General features: G+C 51.2%; 1 protein-coding gene across 1 annotated transcript in view; it reads left to right on the forward strand.

Moving 5' to 3' along the window:
- Positions 1-18,494, forward strand: part of UQCRC2 (ubiquinol-cytochrome c reductase core protein 2) — a 104,775-nt gene that overhangs the window by 64,634 nt on the left and 21,647 nt on the right. The window contains exons 9-11 of the mRNA XM_085629116.1: positions 45-140; positions 12,668-12,867; positions 15,668-15,748. Coding sequence (XP_085485242.1) covers positions 45-140; positions 12,668-12,867; positions 15,668-15,748 — 377 coding nt within the window. The remainder of the gene's footprint in view (positions 1-44; positions 141-12,667; positions 12,868-15,667; positions 15,749-18,494) is intronic.

Here is an 18,494-nt window from a genome sequence, read left to right on the forward strand (position 1 = left end):
CATCCAAGCATAATTTGTATTACTATTTTTATTACCTATTTCAGGTGTAAGCCACGATGTACTGAAACAAGTTGGTGAACAATTTCTGAACATCAGAAGTGGAGATGGTACAAGTGGCGTTAAGGCTCAATATCGTGGTGGTAAGTGTACTTTTAGTTTAAACAATTCCTTTTTTTGTATTGTAAAGTGACAGTATTGAAATCGGCATTTGTTGATTTAGACAACCATTTGGGTGGCTTTAAGAAGTTTGACTTGTAAGAGATCACAGTAATACATATTGTGTATCTGATAGATGCTTCTAGCTGCAGATTCCTTACCTCCGAATTATTCCCAGTGTCAGACAGGATCTGGACACTTTTTCATGAGCAGTACCCCTGCGTGTCGGTATGTGGTATCATTCAGCTCCATGACGTCATCAGTGCCAGAAGTGACATGCGCGTTGCCTATATAGGTGCCTTTAGGCGGCTGTACCCATGTTCTGTGGGATAAGGTTGCTTAGGTGCTGCCAACAGTCCTAGAGGAGGCCTGGGCTGTACTGTCCCAGGCTGTTGCTGATGGAAGGGTTGCCACAAAGTTTGTGATGTGGACTAGACACAACCGAGTCACTGGGCAGAGCGGTTTCATCAACCGTGGCTGTACAGCAACACGCCTGGTTGAGGACAACTGACTTTTCTAGGGATGCCCAAGTATACAAAAAGTTGTTGTTATTCTCACTACTTTCTGGTGCCCAAAAAGGACAGAGGCCTTCGTCCTATCCTAGACCCATGCCCTCTGAATTTTCTCCTCAAGAAGTTCAGAACGCTCATGCTAGCTCGGGTCCTGTCTGCCCTCGACCTAGGAGATTGGAAGGTAGCGTTGGACTTGCAGGATGCATACTTTCATATTCCTGTCCTGCCTGTCCGCAGGCGTTACCTGAAGTTCGCAGGAACTGCTACAGACCTGCTGTGGTGGCACACAAACCGAAATTGGGACAGCGGCTGAGAGACAGACTTCTCTCCCTTCCCCAACCAGATCTGACAATGGTGACAGATGTGTCACTCCTGGGATGGGGCAGCCATCTTGGAGAGGTGGAGATCAGAGTACTCTGGTCTCAGGCGGAATCTTGATTTCACATCAACCTGTTGGAGCTCCGAGCGAACCAATTGTCATTAAAAGCCTTTCAACACTCCATCAAGGGAATGCTAGTGCAAGTGTTTACGGACGTCCCCACCACCATGTGGCACTGCAACAAACGAGGCTGGGAAATACTGGATCTTTTGTCAGGAGGATCTGCGCCTCTGGTCATGGCTGGAGCATCTGGGCTTTTCCCTGGTGGTTCAACATGATGAGCTCTCTCAACACCACAGAGGACGAACTCTGGCAAAGATGACTAGTGTATCACAAATGGCATCTACTTCCGGAGGTAGTGCAAGGTCTCTTTCAGCAGGAGAGCCTTGGTTAGATCTGTTCACCACCGCCGAGAATGCGCAATGTCAACGTTCCCGGCAGTTGGAATTTCCAAGGCTGCTTTCGCTCGAAGACCCTTTTCGTCTCCAGTGGCTCTCCGACCTCCTTTACGCCTATAGCACTCCTGCCCAGAGTCCTCAAGAAGATCTGGACGACCGGGCCCAAGTCATCCTTGTGGCTCCGGTCTGGGCACTCAGAGTTTGGTGTCCCGAGCTGTTGAGCATGACCATCAATCCACCGATCGGGCTGCTCCTTTAGTATGATCTTCTTTCGCAGCAGAAGAGGAGGGTCCTCCACCCGAACCTGTCAACTCTTCACCTTCTTGTGATTTACAAGTACTGACTGATTCATTGATTGATTAAGCAGCAACAGTTGACAGCTGTGAGAAGCGGGCCTGGTATATGATGTCCACTATTGTAAGTGAGTACACTGCACCAGTCCAGTCAAACCTTTGGTGATTTGAGAGGTCTTAGACAACCTTAGAAAGCTCTCTAAGTGGTAGCTGTGGAGAGCAGCCTTCAAGCTTAGTCCGGAAGGAGTGTAAAGCAGCTTGTTTTACCAGAATGCAATCTTATAGTATAGAAAAAGAACCATACAAGCTATTTATAAAACTATGTATTTATTATATAACACTCTCTAACACATTTAGTTATCTCCTACCCGGAGATAAACAATACACACAATAATTTGCATAGAAATACAGTAAATATCACAGAATACACAGTGGGCCCCAGGAGGGGACTAAACCCATATACTAAAAGTGGTATAAGAACCACGACTCGGGTCAAGAAAACATAGAAGTGCTGGAGACACAAGAAACCACCCAAGGTGAGTGACTAGGAGCCCCACGGAGAGCGTATGCAGTGTAGGAACACGACTGCGTGCTCCGCACAAATCAACATGTAAGTCGCAGTTGGAGTTTTAAAGAAAAAGGACCCTTCCCAGTAGACCCTGAAGTAACCCTGTGGAAGAAAGGTTGGAGAGCCACCCCACCCATGGATACCCTAGTACCCACGTTACCTACACCAGGGAAGTCGAGTGCATAGGTGTGAAGTGGTGTGGTAAACTGCTGTCGAACCCAATGGAGGACTTCAGGAAAGTGCCGCTGCTGATGAAGGTGAAAGTGTCCGGTGGAATCCAAAGGTGGATTCTAGTTGAGAGGTACCTGCAACCAGAAGGGGCAGAGTCCGTCACTCAGGGATGCCCAGGAGACCTGGAAAACGAATGCCCACCAATCTCGGGAGTTGCAGGAGAGTTGACGAAGACCTTGACTCTGCAGCTGTGAGGACCAGACGACGCAGAAATAAACATGAGCTGCAGATGAGCTGTCCCATGTCGGATGTTTAGTGCAATGGGGTCGGTGTCTGGCGGGAGCACCAACAAGCTTTGTGCAAATGTAACCAACACAGAAGTCGAAGAAGGTGCAATGTCTGGACCAGCAAGGTCCAGGGGACTCGCCACAAGCAGGGGAGTTGGGACAGGCCCGAGCAATAGGGGAAGCCTAAAAGAAACCAATGGACCCACAGGCCAGAGGCATTGGAGTCACGAGAGGACCTCAAATAGCTCTCCAAAAGATGCAGACCACAGTACACAACGATGCGGTGTGGCTGAAGTTTCTGCTTGAGGTTGGGGCTACTCGGAGCCCAAAGGGTTTCTTGGAAGTTAGCCAACAAACCTTTGCAACTGCAAATTGACGCAGTGCACAGGAGTTTGGTTATTGCAGCCCCTACAAGTAATACTGGCCTCAAACTTGGTGAGAGGGCAGGGCAGGCCTCGAGCTAACTGCTCCCAGTGCTGGTTTGAACTGGACTATGCATGGGGACACCAAATGTGCCCCTCATGCAGTCTGAGTGGTGAAGGCAAGCACACCCACCTGGCCCCAATACACTTAATCCTGTCTGGGAGGTGGTCACACCTCCCTGTGACAGGATGCCTATTGTTCTGCCTTCCCCTGCTCGAGCTTGGCTCAGCAGCAGGCTGGCAGAATCATGTCTTTGGTCGGCAGCAACCATTTTGTGCTTTCTGGGTATAGTAGGCTGACACCGGTAACACAGAGCCTAACGGAGGGCTCTTCCAGTGCTTGGAATCATACCTCCCACACAGATTATGGTGTAGGGGTATTTCGTTGCAGCCGTTTTCGAAATTGTCATCGCGGAATTACGTGGTTCCCTTCTATATAGTATATGGTTGCTTCACTTATAACCCAGTAGAAGTGACTCTATCGGAAACCTATATCTTTAGCAAGTGGTGCTAGCACCATCTTGCACAGGCTGCAATGGCGGGCCTGTAGTTAACATTTTGAATGGTCTCCCATGGGTGGCATAATGCATGCTTCAGCCAATGGGGGACCTCTGGGCTACCTATTCCCTGGGTACCTTAGTACCATATACTAGAGACTGATGAGGGCACCCCGGTATCCAATCTGGGATGTACCTAAGTACAGATCGCAACAATTTAAGGGAAAAAGCAGATAGACTGGGGTCCTGATTAGCAGGATCCCAGTCAGACTAGTCAATCAATCAAACATTTGTAAAGCGCACTACTCACCCGTGATGGTCTCCAGGTGCTTGGACGGGGGTGCTGCTTCTGCTCGAATAGCCAGGTCTTGAGAAGCCTCCTGAAGGCTAGTAGTTCCTGGGTCTGCCGTAGGAGGATGGGGAGGGTGTTCCAGGTCTTGGCGGCGAGGTGGGAGAACGATCTGCCATCAGTGGTCGCTCTTCGGATGTGGGGGACGGTGGCGAGGGCGAGGTCCGTGGAGCTGTCGGTTCGGGGTGTAGAAGGTGGGTCGTCTGAGGTATGTCGGTCCGGTGTTGTGGAGCGCCTTGTGTGCGTGGGTGAGGAGCTTGAAGGTGATCCTCTTGTTGACTGGAAGCTAGTGCAGGTCTCTCAGTCGTGTGGTGATGGGACGGTGGCGAAGGATGTCGAGGATCAAGCGTGCTGAGGCGTTTTAGTCGTTTCAGGAGTTTGGCCGAGGCTCCTGCGTAGAGGGCGTTTCCATAGTCCAGCCTGCTGCTGACGAAGGCCGGGTGACCGTTTGTCTTGTTTCGGTGGGGATCCACCTGTAGATTTTGCGGAGCATGTGGAGGGTGTTGAAGCAGGAGGACGAGACGGTGTTGACTTGCTTGGTCATGGAGAGTGTTGAGTCGAGGATAACCCCCAGGTTGCGTGCGTGGTTGGTGGGTGTCGGTGCTGCTTCCACTGCGAAAGGCCCCCAGGAGTCGTCCCAGGCTGAGGGGGTGGAGCCGAGGATGAGGACCTCTGTCTTGTCCAAGTTCAGCTTCAGACGGCTGTTCTTCATCCACTCTGCGACGGCTTTTATTCCTTCGTGGAGGTTGCTTTTGGCGGTGGGGGTGGGGGGGTCCTTGGTGAGAGGATCAGCTGGGTGTCGTCAGCGTAGGATATGATGTCGAGGTCGTGCAGTAGGACGATGTGGGCGAGCGGTACCATGTAGTTGTGGAACAATGTCGGGCTGAGGGATGATCCTTGGGGTACGCCGCAGAAGATCTCGGAGGCTTCGGAACGGAAAGGGGGAGGCGGACGCTCTGGGTTATGCCGGAGAGGAAGGAGGTGCTCCATTCCAGAGTCTTGTCTTGGATCCCTGCGTTGTGGAGGCGTGTGCGTAGGGTGCGGTGGCAGACAGTGTCGAAGGCGTCTGATAGGTCCAGGAGGATGAGGGCTGCGGTTTTGCCGTTTTCCAGCAGGGCCCTGAAGTCATCAGTGGCGGCGATGAGGACCGTCTCAGTACTGTGGTTGCTGCGGAACCCGGACTAGGACGGGTCCAGGATGTTGTTCTCCTCGAGGTAGCGGGTCAGCTGTCTGTTGACTGTCTTCTCGATGACCTTCGCCGGGAGCAGGGAGATGGGCCGGAAGTTTTTGGGTCCCTCTGGTCCGCCTTCGGTTTCTTGAGTAAGGCGTTGATCTCATCCAGCTCTCCGGGAAGGTTGCGGTCTCGAAGATGTTGATGGTCTTGCGGAGAGAGGGTGCGATGGTGGTGCTGGCTTTGTTGAAGATGTGGTGTGGGCATGGGTCTGACAGAGCCGAAGTGGATGGTGTTCAGGATGTTGATGGTGTAGTCGTCATTTATGTAGGTCCAGGCGAGCAGGGGGTCGATGTGGGTGGTGGCTGCGGGGTCTGAGGTGTCGGCGGTCGTCGCGCGGTCAGGTTGTTGAAACTGTTGTGGATGTCTGCGATCTTGCGATGGAAGAAGGTGGCAAGGGATTCGCACAGGTCTTGAGATGGTGGGATGTCGTTGGTGTTGGAGCTGGGGTTAGAGAGGTCCTTCACGATGTTGTAGAGCTCTTTGCTGTTGTGCGCGTTGTTGTAGAGTCGGTCCTTGAAGGAGGCACTTTTGGCGGATCTGATGAGGTGATGTGTCTACGGATGTCTCAATAACAGCTTAGCACCAGGCAAAAAGTGGAGGGAACCATAAAAGCAGTTCCTACTTTCCTACAACAGCTTTCGACCTTCGTCCCGAAGACTAACATTATCTTGGCAGCTAGGTGTCCCTCTACCAAGATGGTATACGCCTGCCATTGGGGAAACTTTGTGGCATGATTTACAGAAAGACTGATCGATCCCCTTTCTGGCCCCCTTTCTCAAGTTCTCCTTTTCATCCTTTATCTTGTCCAGCAGGGCTGTGTTCTGGGCACTCTCAAGTGCTATCTCTCTGCTATTTCTGTTTTATTGCAGATGCCTGACCAGCCTTCCCTCTTCAAATCCCCTATTAATAATAAGTTCTTGAAAGTTTTGCAACATTTGTTTCCACCTTCCCCTTTCATTATTCCCCAGTGGGACCTCCATGTTCTTCTCTTGTTCTCCCTTTTCTTGTGTGCTTTTCTTTTGAGCATTTACACAATTGGCCACTCTGGCTCCGTACCATCAAAACAGCCTTTCTCATAGCTACAACATTTGCTCAGAGGGTCAGAGAGCTTCAGCGTTTATCATCCAAGCCTCCCTACTTCAACTTCTGTCCAGACAAACTGGTGCTTCGTTGAGAAAGTCCTTTCTCTTGAAAGTGGTAACTCCCTATTTGATAGACTACTAGCCGCAGATTCCTTAACATAGAATTATCCCCAGGCGTGAGACTGGATCTGGAAAATTTCGCCACAGTATCTCTGCACCCCAGGGGGTGGTACCACGCGACCCCGCCCTGACGTCATCTGCGGACGTGACATCAGCGAGGTCACAAGTCCCACCCCGGCGTGCTGACGTCAGTTTCCTTCATTTCCACGTGCAACGCGGATCCGGAGTGTGCTCCCAGGCCTGTTTTCAGGCCTCTTTAGTGCCTTGAGTTGGGAACAGTGTGCAATGCCTTCAGGCTTCAAGATGTGTGCTTCTTGTGCATGTCAGATGTCAGCGACGGACCCTCGCAGTATTTGTATGTGGTGTTTTGGTCGAGCACCATGACTCTACAGACTGCGAGGTTTATCAGCATCTCAAGCCGAAGTCCCGGTGGGAGCGCCGGATGAAATTGCTGTTGGCCCGCTTGTCCAGATCGGTCTTGTCGCAGCGTCCGTCTCCTTCCTCGGACGGGTCCAGGGGCCGCCATTTCCGGCTGCGGCATCGTCCTTCGCCGAGGCCCGATGGGCGTCGTTCGCCCACCAGTAAGTCTTGCAGCTTAACACAGAGGCCCTGTCCAGAGGGTGCCGGTTCGTCCCGGGACGTGCGTCCTCGCCCGTTGCCACCCTATCCGCCGCTTCCCGCCGTTGGGGCGACGAGGGCCCAGATGAAAGCCTACGCTACGGCTCTGCAGGCTTCCTTGGGGCCTCTTCCTGCGACGTCCGGGGATCCCTCTGCTTCAGGTTTTGGCGGTGGTGTGCTGTCAGGGTGCGGCCCTTCAGGGTTCCTCTCTTCGGCCCACAGTGTCTCTGCCTCGCCGCAAAGCCCCGTGGGGTTTGCCGCGCTGTCGCAGGTGGTCGCCGGGACACATGGCTCGTCCCAGAGTCCCCCTCGGTCCTCTGGGCAGGCGGCTGTCTTCCTGGAGGCCGAGCTGATGCCTCTCCGGTGTCAGCGGCTCTCCTCCCCAGCGCTGGCGGACGCCGGGACCCGGGGCGCTTCCTCAGGCCCCTATTGGCCATCGGCGCAGACGGCTGCCTCATCGGAGGTCAAGCCAGTGCCTTTTTCGGCACCGTTCATTGGCCACTTCGGCTCCGACCCCGCCCCCCACTTCTCTGATGAGGCACGTGGTGGTGGTCGACTCGGCGCCCCTGGTGGACACTTTGGCGGCGGTCGAGGACTCGCCAGTTTCTGTGGTGGACTCCCCGGTGCCGTCCCGACATCTGTCCCTTCCTCTCCGGAGGGCTGTCGTCTCCTTGTCTCCTCTTGACCGGAGACTGGGCGGCACATCGTGGCCTTTTCTCCAGCGGATTTCAGGGTGGGTTCTACGCCGTCTCCACGTCCACAGCCCCGCTCTTCTGCTCCCTGCAGTTGTCTGCCCCGCAGGCTTCTCCGCCCTCTCCAGAGGCCCCTCAGGTTCCCCAATCATCTGTGGGTTTTCCATCCTACAGGGGCTGTTCTTTTCTCCCTCCAGCGGGGCACGGGCCCCAAGGAGGAGAGTGTGGCCTTTGTCCGGGCCATTTCCACAGCCACTTGCATTTTGGCAATCCGGTTGCTCCACTTCCTACTGACCACTTATTGGAGGTTCTCCACCAGGGCTCTGATGGAGGGGAGCCCCTTCTCCCATTTGAAGCATCGCTCCACAACTCTCTTCTGGGGGCCTGGGGTCGCCCTGCCACGGCGGATACGGTGCCTCAACAGCTCCTTCACCGTCCTGCTCCGCACGATCCAGTCTCCCTTTTTTCCCACCCGTCTGCCCAGGGCCCTGTCCTGCGGGCTGCTTTTCCTTCCTAGCCTTCAGTGCTGCTCCCGCCGTCGCGGGAGGCCCGGTGGCTGGACTCCTGGGGGCGTAACATTTTCGCCTCCACTAGCGCTGCTCTGCGCGCACTCAACACACTTTGTGTGTTGGTGAGGGCTACTTCCGGCCTGTGGGGTTCCGCGGAGTCCCTTCTGTCTCGCGCCTCCCAAGAGGGTGCCCGCGCGGACCTGTGGCACCAGGTGCCGGATGGTCGGAAGTTAGCTACATTCATTCTCCGTTCGGCCTTGGACGTCTCTGATTCCCTCGGCCGCGCTATGGCGAGTTCTATGGCCCTCTGCCTCCATGCTTGGTTGCGGAATGGTGTCTTTCTGGAGAATGTTTGGGAGCGTCTTGTGGATTTACCTTTTGATGGGAGTCTGTTGTTTCACACCCACGCAGACTCCGCTATTCAGAAACTCGTTGCGGGGCTCCGTCCCCCTCCCTAAGCTTCGGTTGGTCGGTCCTCTGGCGTCTTATGGGAGCGTTTATCCCACCTTTCTCTTTGGGGCCAACCTTATATTTCGGTTGGCCTGTTGTGTGCAGCTTGGAATGCCTTCAGGGTCCTTCAGTTGGCCCCTCCTATTCTTTTGGCTGCTGGTTCAGCCCTTCAGCTTGTGGTGAGTGTTTTTGCTGTTAAGTGCAGCTGTATAGGTCCTCAGGTTGGACCTTTTGTCTTTTTGGGTTGATTGGTAAGCCGTCTGTGGTGTTTTCCACTGGTCTTTTTGGTTATTGCCCACTGCTGCGGGTTTCCCTAAGAGGCGTCTCCCTGTTTTTTTTTTTCAGGGACGATTCATACCCTAGGTGGGGTATTAGTTGGTTATTGTATAGCCCTGTCTTAAGCTAGGTGGGTGTGGATACCTTCTCAGGTTGCTTGCGTTTTCCTGGCGTCACAGTATACCGCTTGGTGCGGTCTCTCGCTCTCTCTTTTTCTTCCGCCTTTGCGCAGCTTCCGCTGCTCCAGGTTTTGTCTCGCTCAGTATCCGAAGCTGTTTCTGTCCTTCTTTTATAAGGTTCCTTCCCTCTTCGCCACTGGATCGCCGGGCCGACCTTTGTCATGCTGATTACAGCGTCGTGTCTTGGTGTTTGCACCTAGTTCTCTGCCGTTTTGGCCGGGGCCTGTCTGCCGTGTTTTCCGAGGGGACTGGTTCTCCTGGTGGTCTCCTGTGTTCTGGTTGCCGGCGTTCAGTCGGTACTACACGTTTCCCTTTCTCTTCTGGCCGGCCCGCTTCTATTCGGGGGCCGGTGGTGCTCCTCGTCTTGCGCTCGACTTGTTCTGAGCTGCTGCTTCATAGTATTTGCCAGCTGTCTGCTGCGCGCATCTGGTAGTTTTGGCGCCCCTCCGTGGGCCTCGCCGTGTCAGCGTGTGCTCCTGTCCCTTGCTTGTTGGAGCTTTGTGCGTCTGTGTCTTCTTTCTCACGTCTGCGCTTCTAGGCTGTGGAACCGTTCAGGCCTTGTTCCCTGCTTCAGGTTGGACACCCATTCAGCTGTCCCATTCGCTGTGTGTGTGTGTTCTCCTGGGGCGGGCTCTGCCTCCGTTCCTCCTCTTTTCCTTCGCTTTGAGGGTTCTTTTCTTCCTCTGGTACTTGTGGGGTACCTTCTGCCCCTCTGGGTTTTCTGGCGGTCGCCCTTTGCTTCTCGGGTAGGCTTGTGGTTTCCTGGCCTTCCCTTCTCCTTGTTCTTGCTTATTTCTGCTTAAAGGGGGCTGGGCCGTCCTTCCTGTCCCCATGACACATCCCCTGTTGGGGCCCTGTGTTCTTCCAAGCTGGTGGGGTTCTCTTGCACCCCTCCTCCCCTCTGGGTATGGCTAGGGTATCTATTCTACGTTAAGGAATCTGCGGCTAGTAGTCTCTATCAGATGTACAAGTTACTTACCTTCTGTAACGATGTATCTGGTAGAGACGATTCTAGCCGCAGATTCTTTCACGGCCCGCCCTTCCTCCCTGTTCTGCGAGGACCCTTCAGCTTGGTCTTCTGCATTCTCCTCCCTCTGGTTGGCTTTGTCTTCTGCAGATACCCTCTTGCACTTCCTCCCTGGCGGGATGCTTTGTTCTGTTTATTTATTCCACTCCTACTTTTGTGGTAATTGGGCGATAGGTTCATGTGTACTTTTGCGTCCCGACACCCTGGTTCGCCAGTGTGGGGCCTACTCCTAATCTTCTCCTCTGGGTTGGGGGCTCTTGGCTGTGCCTCAGCCCTTCGCTCTTTACAGGGGATAAGCCGCTCCTTGTGGGTATTGTCTTGGGGTACTTTGTCGTTTCTCCTCTGTTCGACTTGTTGCCCTTCACTGTTTTAGATTGTGGTTGCAGTCTTTGTCGTCTGCCACAACATTTTTCACATGTTTTTCTGCCTCCAGGGAGGATGTCGCCTTTGCTTTGCAGAGTTGCTTCTCAGAGCGGTGCTCTGCTCTTTCCCTTCCATGCCTTTCAGTAACGCAGTGCTTGGCACTGTCCCTAATGGTGCTGTTCCTCACCATTGGTTCCTTCCCCTTCTGTTTTACTGATTTTTCGCACACTGTTCCCATACTCTGTTTTGTTTGTTTGATGGCTCTGCGTTGCAGAGCGAAAAAGTTCTCCGAAGCAAACTGATGTCAGCGCGTCGGGGTGGTACTTGTGTGATCTCACTGACATCCCGTCCGCAGACGACGTCAGGGCGTGGTTGCGTGGTACTGCCCCTGGCGCGCAGAGATGCTGTGGCAACTTTTCGGATGCAATTTCACGCCTGGGGATAATTCTACGTTAAGGAATCTGCGGCTAGAATCGTCTCCACCAGATACATCGTTACCGAAGGTAAGTAACTTGTACTTCACGTTGGCCAATCTATCACTGTTCTACTTTTTATGCTCTACCTCATTCCTCCTAGGGAGTGGAGCGACTTTACTTGCTGGACCCAAAAAGAGCGATGTCTTTCTACCATGACCGCCCACATGAGTTCTGGGTGGAAGAACAACTCTTTGTGGTGTATGTCAGATTGCGGAATGGATCATCTCAAAATGGATCATGCTCTGTATCAAGATCTGTTACGCATTGACTAAGAAGCAACCCCGCGGGGGTTTGCATGCTCACTCCACCAGAGCAAAAGCTGCGACCACTGCATTAGTAATCGGAGTTCCGGTCCTGGACATCTGCCAGGCAGCACCATGGGCCTTCTTTCACAGGTTCGAAAAGCGCTACTGCCTGGACAGTCAGGTCTGTTAAGATGAGCATTTTTCCGGTTTGGTCCCTGCAGGACTTCTTATATGAAATTGGTCTGCAGACCCACCTCCGGGGAGGTATTTCTTGGGTATCTATTGTAAGGTAAGGAATCTACAGCTAGAAGTGTCTAGCAGATGAATAAATTACTTAATCTTCAGTAAAGCTGTATCTGGTAGAGACTCTAGCTGCAGATTCCTTACCAACCCACTCCTCCTCCCCCCTCTGTGAGTGGATTTCTGGTGATAAGGCTACTCCCTTTTCAGGTCCCTAGTTTTCCACACCAGTGGTCTGTGTTCTTCGTGGTTCCGTGCTCCTGGCATAGAAAGATGCGAAAAGAAACTGTCGGCGCACTGGGGTGGTACCTATATAGGCACCTCACAGATCACTTCCAACATGGATGGCGCTGACTACTCCACACAGAGCTGAACGACGCCAACTATCGGCGCGCAGGGTTACTGCTTACATAAACATTTTCGGATCCAGTCTGACACCTGGGGATAATTCTAACGTAAGGCATCTGCAGCTAGATAATCTCTACCAGATAAGGTGCTACCAATGGGAAGTAACTTTTTCTTTACTTACTGTAACTTAGCAACTGCTCTGCAGCATGGTAAACCAATTGGACACATTAGATTTCGGGAAGAACAAGGTCAGTTTCTAGCTTTTCAAATCCCAGTCTTTGCCGTTTTTATGTTTAAGTGAAACCATGATATCCGGGAGAGCCAGCCCCCACAATGCGAATTACAAGTTCGGATAGGCTTGACACGTTAGAGTCAAGGTGTCTAACCCTGTCAGCTGTCTAAACCAGTCGAACACAATGGGTGGGACCCTTTCAAAATACACTTGTCCTGGTTGGTGTTCTGACTTGTCTCCAACTGGCCCACCTCCTGATTCAGTTTGTGAATCTTCATTAAGGAAATCATTGCTGCTTTTTGGATGACTTAGTGTTTCGTAAGCTTTTTGGCTATTCATAGGTTGTGGCTGTCTCCAATTGAGGAAGTGGAAACTGGCTTACACAGTAGAGGCTCCCCCAAGTGTATTTATATAACTAGTTAACTGCCTCACCTTGTGTGACGTGTTCATTAGCTAAGGTATTTTTGCTTGTTGTACAGGATATAAACATAAGTTTGGTCGAGGTGGTTGATGTATCATTGACATCTGATGCTTTATCTTTCAGCTGAGATCCGAGAGGAAAATGGCAATAGTCTTGTCCATGCAGCTGTCGTAGCAGAAGGGGCCCCCACTGGAAGTGCGGAGGCAAATGCTTATAGTATTCTTCAACATGTTTTGGGTGCAGGTCCTTTTATCAAGAGGGGCGGTGCAGCTACTAGCAAGTTGTCGCAGAGCATATCCAAGGCAACCAATCTGCCATTTGATGTGAGTTTGTTTTTCTTGTTTAATAATTTTCTGCATTGAATGTACTGCTGTAAGGGATGTTTCAGCTAAAACAGTACAGTTTGACCACAGACTGCACAATTTCTTTTACAAATGTAGTTGATGGATTTTAGTCTTAATAGTTTGGATACTATAACGTCAATCGATTTTTGTTTATAGGAGCATCCGTCCTATTTAACTTTTTTTTTGCTTTGTAATGTTTTACTTCTCTTTTACATTCTATTGTTGAATTGTCTTTTTTATTTCTTTATATTAAATCCTCTAAAAGAGCCACTGGTTACATACATGTTTTCAAACGCAATATGATTAGTAGTAGAAGTCTATTTGCTTGTGGCCTTTGGCAAAGACCGGTTCTCAAACAAAACTATGAAATTTTTTCCTAAAACTCAAACAGGGGTTTTTTAAGCATGCTACTCGCCCGTGAGGGTCTCAAGGTGTGTGTGTGCGCGCGCGCGGAGGGAGTGGGGGAGTGCAGCTCCGCATCAGTCGAAGAGCCAGGTCTTGAGGCTCTTCCTGAAGGTGTGCAGAGTTGGGGAGCATCTGATGTTGACTGGGAGCTTGTACCCGGCCTTTGCTGTGACGTAGGCGAAGGCTCTTCCACCTGCTCTGGTTCTGTGGATGCGTGGGGTCTCTGCCAGGATGAGGTCGGCGGAGCGGACGTTCCCTTTGGGTCCGTGGAAGGAGACTTTCGTTGAGGTATTTGGGTCCGATGTTGTTGTGGGCTTTGTAGGCGTGGGTGAGTAGCTTGAAGGTTATTCTCTTCTCGATGGGGAGCCAGTGGAGGTCTCGTAGGTGCTGGGACATGTGCTTATGTCCTGGCGTTCCAAGGACGAGTCTGGCTGCGGTCTTCTGGAGGGTTTGGAGCTTGTGTAACAGGGACTTGTTGATTCCGGCATAGATGGCGTTGCCGTAGTCCAGTCTGCTGGTTATGAGTGCGTGGGTGACGTCTTTCCTCATTCGGGGGTGGTCCACTTGAAGGTCATGCGGAGGGAGTTGAAGCAGGTGGAGGCGACGGTGTTGATGTGGTGGGTCATGGTGAGGGAGGAGTCTAGAATGATGCTGAGGTTTCGGGTGTGGTCTGTCTGAGTGGGTGGGTTTCCAAGGGCGGAGGGCCACCAGGTGTTGTCCCAGGTGGTGGAGGAGGATCCCAGGACGAGGACCTCCGTCTTCTCCGAGTTGAGCTTTAGGCAACTGTTGCTTATCCAGGCTGCAATGTCTTTCATTCCTTCCTGCAAGCGGAATCTGGTGTCTTCGGGGTTCTTCGTGAGGGAGAGGATGAGCTGGGTTTTGGCATAGGATATTATGTTGAGCCCATGCTGTCTAACGATGGTGGCGATGGAGGCCATGTAGATGTTGAAGAGCGTGGGGCTGAGTGAGGATCCTTGGGGTACTCCACGATTAATCTCTGTGGGTTCGGAGAGGAAGGGTGGGAGTCTGATCCTTTGGGTTCTGCCGATGAGAAAGGAGCGGTCCCAGTCGAGGGCGGATCCCTGTATGCCGGCGTCGTAGAGTGTGGTGGCAAAGTGCGGTGGGAGACAGTGTTGAAGGCTGCGGAGTGGTCTAGTAGGATGAGGGCCGCGGTGTGTCCCTGGTCGAGTAGCATGCGGTTGTCATCGGTGGCGGCGAGGAGGGCGGTCTCGGTGCTGTGGTTGCTGCGGAATCCGGACTGGGAGGAGTCGAGAATGGCATTCTCTTTGAGGGTGGTCAGCTAGGCGTTTACGAATCTCAGTGACTTTGGTTGCGAAGGGAAGGAAAGAGATGGGCCGGTAGTTTTTCAGGTCCGTCGGCTCTGAGGGTTTCTTGAGGTGGGGCTTGACCTCTGCCTTCTTCCAGTCGTCGGGGAAGATGTCGGATTCGAAGGAGGTGTTAATGGTCCGGAATAGTTCGAGTGCTATGGCGGCGGGGGCTCTGTGGCGGCTCGTGGTAGCTGGTAGTGGTGATGGTGGACTGGTTGTCGATGGGGAGGAGGGTGGTGTCTGGAGTCTGTTCGCTGAAGTTGTCGTAGAGGGCCTTGATTTTCAGGTGGAAGTAGGAGCTGAGTTTGTTGCAGAAGTCCTGGAATGGCGTGATGTCCGTGGCTTCGCAGGGGGGGGGGGGGTTGGTGAACTGCTGTATGACGTTGAAGAGTTCCTTTCCGTTGCTGGCGGTGTGGATTTTGTTACAGATAATGGTTCTCTTGGTGTCTCTTATGCGCTGGTGGTATTAGGTCATGGTGTTCCTGTAGGTGTTCTGGCCTTCTGTGGTTATCCTGTTTCTCCAGCCCTTCTCGAGGCGTCTGCAGGAGCACCTGGCTCCCTGGAGGTCGGTGGTGAACCAAGCGGCCTTCAGGGGGCGGTGCGTGGCGAAGGGGTGCGAGCTTGTCTGCGCAGCTGGTGATCCAGCAGTGTAGTTCTTTGGCTGCAGAGTTGGTGTCAGTCGTGGCGGAGGGGGGTGGTCGTGGCAGTCGTGCCTGAGGGTGGCGTTGAGGTGTTCCTATGTGACATAGCTCCAGTTCCTTCGTAGCGGACGTAGTACGGGCTTGGGTGCGGTGGTTGTGTTAAAGGTGAAGTGTGGTCTGTCCAGAGGGGTTGCGAGGTGTGGCTGAAATGCATGTTTGTCCCTCCTGCAAAAATGGGTTCTAGGATGTGTCCGGCCTTGTGAGTGGGGGTGGTGACGAGCTGCTTTAGTCTGAGGTTGGCGAGGTTATCCAGGAGGGAATGAAAGGAGAGAATGAGAAAAAAAACTCTTAGGGTTGTATGCCTCTTCAATCTTTACAGTAAAGTACTTGTTTTTTATTTTTTAGGCTTCAGCATTTAATGTCAATTACTCAGATACTGGACTTTTCGGAGTTTACACCATATCTCAGGCTACTGCTGCTACTGATGTAAGTTGCTTGTCATGGTCACTTTTACTTTATTATATTGAGATGTCCTGTTGTAAATCGTAATTAGATCCTTTACATAAGGTGTTTATATATTTCTATTTTCTATAGGACTTGTGTTTAAAAAGCATAATAACCACAATTAAATATTTCATAACTCTTCCATAATGCTTCTGTCCGATTTAACAATTGCATTGGTTATTCTTTAGTGTTTACAGTGCAGAGACATACTTTTTGTGTGCAAAGTACATTTTATTGCACAGAATCACGTTTAATTCTCCAACTCTAAAATATTCTTTAGTCTTTTGATCTTTAGAAGATCTGCCTGCTTCTAGTGTAGGTCCCAAAACTCGAGGCTCAGTATTGCAGTTACTCAGGCTATCTGGAAGAGAAATTGTATTTGTTTGAGATTCGAATGACTAGGAACAGGTTCTGGAAGCTCACACCGTAGCATACGCTTGTTTTCTATTTTGCAGTAAGGGCAAGATTGAGATATTCTCACATGTGGGGTAGAAAGAAGGTGCTATTTGCCTCTTAATAGCTTATAAACCAGTACTGTGGGTAACAATTGGCACTTAACCAAGATTCTTTAGACTCTGATGCTTGTTCAGAATTGGGCGTTAAGAGGCCAAAAGATCATTATGAAAGACACATTCACAGAAGAACGTTTTTGAGTGTAGGTTGGCCCACTTAAGAATTAACCATTCAAACAGAAGCCAAACAGTAGTAGCTCTATTACATAGCACATTGAAAGAAGACCTATTTCCATATGGCTGCCACAATATGCAATCTTTCTTCATGTCGAATGAGCACTGCGGTGTCTTGGGAGGGATACAGGCTGTGGCTCTGTATATACTGTTCCCTAATAGGTACAGGGTGTAGAGTCCACAGTCCCCAAGGGGTTGGCAGAGGCTAAAGTTAGATATAACCTTACTCTCTAAAGTGGTAGCTTGGTCGAGCAGTAAGGCAGTATCGGAGGACAGTGTAAAGCATTTGTTGTACACACTCAGTCAGCAAATGGTCTCACACACTCAATAACTGAACTCTAGGCCAATGGTTTATACATAAAAAATATATGCTTGTTTTATTTTAGAACCAACAATTGGCATTAAAATATACTTTCTCAGAATGAGATGCTTTATATCAATACTTTTGCAATATGCAATTGACTTTTGTAAACGGTTACAAGTGGTTGCAATAGGCAACACTATTTTAAACACAATAGTGCATTGAGCTCAATGGAAGTTTCAAGTTATTTGCAACAGATTACTTTTAGGATTACTTTTGGAATTCCAGGACTGGATCCTAGATTCAGTCCTGGGTCAGTACTTGGAATCAAGTGATAAAAGTCGACTTAATTACTGTGATGATTTTTAGACAATATTTTGCTATTTTAAAAGTTGACACTTGGAAAATATTTCATAGAAAACAGTCAATGATTCCCTATGGCAGAAAATTCAAGTTGCAGGTATAGTATGTTCTCGTTACTTTTGTAATCCAGTACTGGGTTCCTAGACTCAGTACTGGGACCTTTATCCAAAACAGGTAAGTAATTACGTTTTCAGATATTATACGATTTTTAAAGAATATTTAAAGATTGCAGAAATTGACAGAAGAAATTTCACAGAAAAACAGTCCATGATTTCCTATGGGAGAAAATTGGGTTACTGGTAAGTACAGTTGTAAGTATTTTTCAGTGTCAGTGCTGGGCACCAAGATCCAGCACTAGGAGCTCACCTAAGAGCAGGTGAGTGTTTTCGTTACTCGGCTGATTTTTGGTGAATATTTTAAGATTTGAAAAGTCCACACTTAGAAGAAATTTCAGGAAAAGCCAGTCAATGTTACCCTATGAAGAAAATAGAGTTATCGGTTTAAAGGTAAGTACTCGACTGGCAGAGTTGAGGTTCTGGGCATAGACTCAGGGGTCCCCCAGGGTCAGGTAGGTACAGTTGGTTCACCCTCAGCGGTACTAGGGCGGCCGGGTGCAGAGAGAGTTAGGCTCAATGTTATCCTATGAGGGATAGGGGGGCCTTGGTTGGTGGCTGCTGACTAGCAAGCCACGCGGCTGTGGGAGCGGGGCTCCTGGTCACTTACTCAGGGCAAGTGGGGAAGTAGATAGGTGTAGAGGTTGCACTGCCAGGGCCACTCAGGGTGCTGGGTGCTTTTGAGCCTTCGGGCGCTCAATTGATTTCAATGGGAAATCTCCGGTTTAGAAAAAGACTGCAAGCTCGGGGACGAGGATTCTTCAGGTGCCACCACCACTTTGAGAGTTAAGTTAGGTAGTTGGAGGATAGGTAGGTGCCCCGGGATTGGGCACAGGGCGCCGCGGGGCACCGCGTGCCGAGGGGGCCTTTTGGTTTCGGGAAATCTTACCCCCTGTTGATCGCGGTAGGGGGGGGCACCTTTTTCCGAGGCTGCAGGCTTCTTCAGGAGTGTCGAGGGAGGTCCTTGGGTGCTGGACTCGGGGTCACAGTCGCCGTGGGGTCGTCCTCGTGGTCTTTGTTCACTCCGGCACAGGCCAGGCTTGGCTGGTGCAGAGTGTGCTGGGTTCGCGGTTCTGGGCTGCTGCCAGGGATTAGAAATAGATTTTGAGTAGAGCCTCTACTCATGGGAGTCCCAGGGGTTTAGAGTCAAAAGGTATCCAGGTCCTCCAGGGTTTGTGAGGTGGCTGGCCACAAGAGATGCCGGGTTTGGAGCAGGTTCGAGGGTCGACAGGCCGGTAGGGCTGGGGCCAAAGCAGTTTGTGTCT

Source organism: Triturus cristatus, chromosome 10 (assembly GCF_964204655.1).
Source record: "Triturus cristatus chromosome 10, aTriCri1.1, whole genome shotgun sequence".
NCBI lineage: Eukaryota > Metazoa > Chordata > Amphibia > Caudata > Salamandridae > Triturus > Triturus cristatus.